Below are 6,966 nucleotides of genomic sequence, written 5' to 3' on the forward strand. Positions count from 1 at the left end.
TCGTTTGGTAATCATTTTGTTTTTAATTTTTGTATATTATAGATAGAGGAATGGTATGTGGGAGAAGGGAGAAATGAAGAAAAGTGAAGGCTAGTGGAAGAAATGAACAAAAACTAAAAAGTAAAAATGAAATGGTTATTAAACGGACCGAAATAAAAGTAATAACTTTGGACTCCGCTTGATCAGCTGTAAAATGGTGCTAATCCTTCCTTGATGTTAAAATGGTTCTGCAGAAACTTAAATATATCAGGACGAAAGAGAAACATATTTATTTACTTGGAAGATTACACGTGTGCAAAAACTGGAAAATACATGATGGGGTACACAATTGTCAAACACGTCGTGTGCTGACATTGCTTCAAATTCCGATTTGCCTACAAATCCATGATATATATATACACGAGTAATACACAAAATATTACCTCTCGGACGCACTCTGCAATCTCTCAAATCACCAACAGCAGTCATATCCTTATTATTTCCAAATACATGTGTGAAACAAACAAAACTGCCATCAAAACACAGCAAGGAACACCGACATTGTTATCGCGTTATCATTTGATTGAGATTTGATCATGGGCCAATCGGAAGGGGTGTCTTTAGGCTGTTACCTTTCTTCTTTCTCCACACTAGCTTTCTCCATAGGCTCCCACCTCCCCATTTCTTGCTGGGCACTATAGCTAACGAACCAACAGCTGCATTGTCATCCTGGTATTTACTATTTAGAACAAGGATATTAGGACCGAACGTGGAAGTCGAATTACTGCCAACCTCTTTTGTCGTTGGAGACGTATAGTCCTTGACGCTAGCACCATCTTCTGCTAGCATTTTATCTAGTAATGAGGATCGTTGGTTTGAGTTCCTGTGTGGGGTTTGGCTTGCAGCTTTGGCTGTGGGGGTGTCTGTATCAGAAGGATTAGTGATGACCTTGTCGAAAAGGGCTGCTTCTCTTGGTGAAGCCATTGCCTTCAACTGCTTCCCGAGGTTAAGTATTGTCTCTTGGCATTCGGCCAACTTTTCTGAAGCAGCTGCTATCTCCCAATCCTGAAATTTTCAGGGGAAAATAAATATTTACCTTCAGAATCAAAATTCTTTGAACTGTAAAAACAGTAACTCGTGTAATATTGCAGCTGAATGACAAGAAAGCACGGTAGAAACATTTTTCGCTTGCAGTAGTTTTCTTTCAAAACGGAATTCTCAGTCTACATTTAAGTCGATCACTCTCGATGGTGTTTCTAGTGCGATTACTGTTTCACCGTAGAATTATTAGCTACCATTCACAAATTAAAGATTCTCAAACAAACGTAAATGCATGTAAAACAATAGGATATTAACTCACATTTTGGGCTTTCCTTTCCTCCTGATTAAGATTGGAATTTGGGCTTTTCTTCACACTGCCAATAAAAAAATACGTCAAATGCATATGAATATTGTAGATGAGTAAAGCTGTAATTCGTATGTGTGTGTGTGTGTGTGTGTGTATTTGTGGTTTATATCAGCATTCGTACCTATCAAGCTGAAGCTGCAGTTCCAGGCATGTAGCCTCCAACTCTGCACAGCAGTTGTGTTTATTCTGCAGATGAACTTCTAGGGATGAAAACTTTTGGAGAGCTTCGTTTAATTCAACTCTGGCCTCAGTAAGCTGCGTTTCAAGATCGTCATTCATCATCTTGTGATTTTTAAAATGATCTTCAACGATTTCCTTTGACTCTCTTAAACATTGTAACTCTGTTCTCAAGCTGGCAATAGCTTTTTCAGATTCCTTGAGCTGGTTAATCAGGTATTCGCTCTTATCACTGGCCGACTGAAGTCTCCCTTCCAACTCTCTCCTTGCAGATTCTAAATTCACCAATTCATTCTTTAACTTTCTGTTTTCCTTTACCAGATTGGCCTGCAGCTCTTCTATTTGTATAATATGGCCATTTGACAAGTGACCAACCGCTCCAACTTCTCCTTCGGTTTCACTTCGTGTATCATCCCAATCAAATTCCTTCTTAATTGCATCCTTCATGCTTGAAACATCTTGAAGTGAAAAGCAGTGGTTTAAAATCCAGTCCAATGCAGCAGTTAATTCTTTGGCAAATTTTTCGAGACCAGCCTTTCCATTCAACAGATCATAGCAAGCATGAACAAACTGTTGTAAAAGATCACCGAGTTCAGAAGCTTTCCACTGGAAAACACGAACCATGTAGCCTGCGTTTTCCGAGTTTTTAAATGTCGACACGTTTCCGTCCTTCCTGGATCCATTCTCTGGGTTATAATCTGGAGATGGAACGTGGATTCCTTCAATAAGCTCAATTACTTTACATAATGACTTACTCAGATCTGGCTGGAACTGCGGATTACTCTTCTGTGGGTTTGAGATGTCCACATCACTTACTCCTCTGGGTGAATCGTTTACTAGAGATTTATCTGAACCTTTCCATGAGGTGCAGCTCTTAACGGAGGAAGGATTCAATGCATCAAGATGGCTTCGATTTGTCCTTGCATTAACAAATTCACCAGGCTTTGGATCTTCTGTACATGCCAAAGCTATTCTTAAGTCTTTAAGTATCTGTTCGGGGCTTCTTCCTGCAACACGGTTGTGCTCCATCACCAGTTTCACTATATCCTCAACCCAATGAGGAGCTTTGCCATTGACAATATTGTTAAACCTGGTCTCCCTGTTTGACAAACTGAAGCCTGACTCACCGTCCAAAATAGGGACCATCTGGCTGCCCACAAGTTCGGAGGAATACTCAGATTCCAAGGGGCGCGCAAATGCCTGGACTGAAGAAACAGGAGAACCAGCACTTTGTTTATCAGCAGAAACGACTGCTAATTTTTCCATTTCAACAAAGTCATCCATCAGATTTATGTCTGAAGCTCCTACAGTTTTGTTCATCAGAGACCCTTTTTGTTTTTCAGCTCTGAAGTGCTCCAGTTCTGTAATCAAGGCAGATGCCCATGAATCGGCACAACTAACCTTATCATCGCTGCCAATATCAGACATAGATGCTACAGAGACTTCTTGTGACAGAAGATTACTCCTCATTGACTCCATGGTTGCCTGGCCCTTTAATGATTCTTCAAGCGGTGTCTCAGATTGCGATAATTTAGAAGCTACACGGGCATACATGTTTCTGGAGAACTGGAGTTCATTTATCTTCTTATTGAGTGCTTCCTTGAGAGTCTGGTTTTCTTCTTCCATAGCATATAACTGCTCAGTCAAAATGTTAACCTTTTTGCTGGGAGTCTCAGGAAAGTTATCAACTGTGGAGTCATTCAACTTTCTCCTCCCCATGCCAACAGAGTCCCGTCCTAGCATTTCCACTTCATTTTTCATTTTTGCCAAAGCAGCAGGGCCTGGTAACCGCTTCCGGACTAGAAGCCGCAGCCTCTGACATTCTGATTCTAACTTTGCAATTTTCTTTGCACCCTCCAAATTCTGCTTGTGTGATGCATCAGCGGTTCGACGATTGAATTCTCTCTCTTCATTCCGGATCTCAAGCTCTTTCTCAAGCACCCGTACCTCATATTTCAAAGAAGCATTATCTTTCTCAGTGGATTCTAATCTGAGCGTGAGTGCATTGAAATCAGCTTCCACCTGTGTCAATTGTTTTCTTAAATCTTCTATCAACTTATCCTTCACTAAAAGAGCGTTACTAAGATGGGTGTTTTCAGCACCGATTTTAGAAAGCCTTCTAGTAGTCTCTGCTAACTTCTCCTCCAACGCCATCTTGGATTTCTCGAATTCTCTTGATGCCTTCATCATAGCCTCGTGAACCCTTTGCTCCTGCTCTTCTCGAACAAATCGTAGCTGCTGCATGCAGTCCTTGAGGGCTCCATCCAATTGAGCTATTCTTTCTTCACCAGCTGCTCTGACTTGGAAAGATTTATCTAATTCATGCTTCAGAAACCCCGCATCTGCTTCCACCTTCTCCCAGCCTATATAAAACATCCATATGAAAATGAAGACAATATACTGACAAAATGCACAGATTATTGGAACTTTTCGACTCATGAATTACCTTGAACAGCATCCTGTGCCGTTTTGGCATGTTTTTTCACAAGTGCATCTTTACTGTTACATTCAGAGAGAGCTGAAGCAAGCTTATCGCTTAGAGCTTTCAGGTTGTTCTCCAGTTCTGCCTTCTCAGCCTGAAGTGCTTCTACCTAAAAAAGAAAGCAAACAAAGTAAAGTGAAAAATAGTATCATTAATGCCTCCAAGAATATTGAACAGTTCTGAAAATTATTTAAAAATAAAAAATAAGAATAAAAAAACATAGTTCTGAATGAAAACATATGTAGCAACCTCAAACAACAGGAATCATAAACATCCGTAAACGATGATAACTAATTACCATTACTCTCTTAGAAAAACTGTACACATTATGAGGAAATCCTTTTTGACAGCAGTTGACTGGTTAGGATCATCAAAAGTCTAAAACTGGTTTCAGAATCCCCGCTGCCACAGGGGACGCATACCTGATGTCTCTATAAAATTTACCCCACGCAGGTTTGTCCTTTTGATTGACAATCATATTATTGTAGGCTTGGTTTGTGGAATAGATAATTGGGGCCAATTTAGTGTCTTTCTCTAATGCTAATTTCTGACATAGGAGAAACTTTGAAACTTTAGCACTAGTTTTTTAACCTTAAGATATATCACAGTTCTTGCGGTCGAAAACTTCTACAACAACAAACAACAAAGCCTTTTCCCACTAAGTGCGGGAAAACTTCTGATTGATATAAATATTTATCTAAAAGTTGAAGGCTTAACATATTGAAAAGGAAATTTTGTCAAAATTGACCCACTCTCCTGTAAAATCTCTATTCTCTGGTCATCAAAACCCACTAAGATATACTGACTAACTTTTAGCAAAGGTACTTGATCTATACCACGAGTTTAGTTTTCGTCCTGAACTCTACTAATAGTTTCTCCAAAACTTTTCCTTGAAGTTGAGGGGATTGAGGAGGAACTCCTTAAAATAGCTCGTGACCTATTCACAAAACTTCGTGCGTATGATCGAAACTCCTTAAAATACCCAATTTACCCCTTAACTTAACACAAAAGTCGAAGGACTTAACAAAAGGATCACAAGTGCAACACGGGGCATAATTCGAGGACGAGAGCAACTGTTAGTAGAGTTCAGGGACCAAAACCAAACTTATGGTATAGCTTAAGCACCTTTGCTACAATTTCCTGTTTCTACTTTCACTAGTGTAATGCATGACCAGTTTTCTTAAAAAAAAAAATGGCCTCCTTATGCCAATATAGTTGTTTGAACTGCAAGAAGTTATTCGATTTTAAGAATGTCTCAAGTGAATCTCCAAGGAACAAGAACAACCTTGGACCTTACATAAGTGTTCCTTTTAAGGGGAACTAGCATAATAGCATAAGAAAAACCATAAACATTTCTACTTAGGGAAATTTTGAAATAGATCCAATTTTATAGGCCTACTTTTGAAATAGGTCCAATTTTTATTAACTTTTGATTTTTGAAATATGTCCAATTTTTAGTTACTTTGATCCATATCAAAATACCCCTCCTACTTACAGGTAATGTAGATTGGAATAAAACATCATGGATTTCACTAAACTATGAATTTAACATAAAAGTTAAGGAAAATGTGTACCTCCTCTCCATTTCCTTTGACTGAGACATTGACTTTGTCTCCTTCTGCTGCTGCTGAATTGGTTTTATCTGCAGATTTCTTCCTCCAAAGCCATGGCTTGTGGTCCATGATTCACCTCCCCAACCCACTTGCTGCCTCTCTAAAATCCAAACAACCACTCAATCCAATCACAACCAGATGCATGCAAACAAACAGATTAAACCCAAATTTCAAAACCCAAAAATAATTACACCCAAAAGAAAAAATCAACAGATTAAGTACCAACCAGGTGAGCATTGCATGAACGAGCAAAATCCCAATACCAGAAAATGCAGAGGAGCTGAAATTTCTATTTCTCTATAGAAATTGCGGTAATTAGAGAGAGAAATTTTATGAGAGAGAAACCATCAACGAAGTCCGATCCCACCACCGACAGTTTGATTTGGTTGCAGAGAGAGCGGACTCGAAGGAGGAGTTGATGATAACGAAATGGAGGCTGACCCAACCACCAAGCTTTAGCTTTCCTAGAGAGAGAAAGTGAGAGTCAGAGAGAGAGAGAGAGAGACAGAGAGAGAGAGGGTGTGTGTTTGGTAAACAGGAAAAGTGAAATGCGGGAAAAGTGAAGAGTGGGAAAATGTAGACAGAGAGAGAGGAGTATGGAGGAAGATACAGTTGGGGGAGCCGGAAATGGATCTGAGCTTCTGACACGAGAGCCGAAGCGTACGTGTAGCTGGTGAGTCGTCGAGTTCCGTTTATTTATTGGTCGTTTTTTGCGTTCATCCGACGGACTGGAAGAGCGGAAGTCGTTGTCCTTGTTGACAACGGTCTTCAACAATTGCGACTGTATTTTTTTTTTTTTTTTTGTGAACTATAGTTCGATTTTGATACTGTTTTCTTTGAAAATAAGACCAGCTGATGCTACGGTACAGTGATATTGCTTTTTAGTTGTAAGGGAAATGTTTTAAGTTTGATTCTTGTTAAAGAAAAATTTGAACTACATTATTATTAGTTCATTGTGAGGTTAAGTTCATTTTCTCCTCTTAGCGTAGAAATGGCAGTCCACCTTTTCGGGGGCCATAAAGACTCACGTAGACATTTCAATCTCTTTTTTACCACCATCGTGCAAATCAGTAGCGTCCGGAATCAAAATGTGCTATGAGATAGGGCCTAAAATTTGTTCCCAACACTGGACCATCTGGTGGTGGTTAATTTGATTTTGATACTTCATTTCCTGGAAAAAATTAAGAACAAAAAAAATTGTACGTTATTATCCAATACAATCGCAATATGTGCTAGCATTAGTCATTGTGAGCGTGATTACAGAGAATGAGTTTTACGCACAGTGAAGATATTAACACTACGCATTT

At 39.3% G+C, this 6,966-nt stretch overlaps 1 protein-coding gene across 2 annotated transcripts; it reads right to left on the minus strand.

Annotated features, from left to right (window-relative positions):
* Positions 1 to 99: 99 nt before the first annotated feature.
* On the minus strand, positions 100 to 6,548 carry LOC103445095 (filament-like plant protein 7). Of its 2 annotated transcripts, XM_029092027.2 has the most exons (8): positions 5,886 to 6,548; positions 5,621 to 5,759; positions 4,011 to 4,155; positions 1,509 to 3,927; positions 1,340 to 1,394; positions 612 to 1,044; positions 423 to 508; positions 100 to 227 (listed from the first exon to the last, which is right to left on the minus strand). In XM_029092027.2, the coding sequence occupies exons 2-7, from the start codon at positions 5,726 to 5,728 to the stop codon at positions 465 to 467; spliced, it is 3,204 nt and encodes a 1,067-aa protein (XP_028947860.1). In that variant the 5' UTR covers positions 5,729 to 5,759; positions 5,886 to 6,548; the 3' UTR covers positions 100 to 227; positions 423 to 464. The 2 variants fall into 2 exon arrangements, with proteins under 2 accessions (XP_028947860.1, XP_070672067.1); XM_070815966.1 differs by lacking the exon at positions 100 to 227 and having other exon boundaries at positions 245 to 508.
* Between the last annotated feature and the right edge of the window lie 418 nt (positions 6,549 to 6,966).

This window comes from Malus domestica, chromosome 02 (genome assembly GCF_042453785.1).
Source record: "Malus domestica chromosome 02, GDT2T_hap1".
Classification (NCBI taxonomy): Eukaryota; Viridiplantae; Streptophyta; class Magnoliopsida; order Rosales; family Rosaceae; genus Malus; species Malus domestica.

What these genes read in the sequence shown, in the direction of transcription:
- LOC103445095 (XM_029092027.2), bottom strand. Translation starts at nt 5,728, where the DNA reads ATGGACCACAAGCCATGGCTTTGGAGGAAGAAATCTGCAGATAAAACC. An exon ending in GGCACAGGATGCTGTTCAAG is followed by an intron (nt 3,928 to 4,010) that starts GTAATTCATGAG and finishes TGTTTTATATAG; the next exon opens with GCTGGGAGAAGGTGGAAGCA. An exon ending in CTGCAGCTTCAGCTTGATAG is followed by an intron (nt 1,395 to 1,508) that starts GTACGAATGCTG and finishes TTTTATTGGCAG; the next exon opens with TGTGAAGAAAAGCCCAAATT.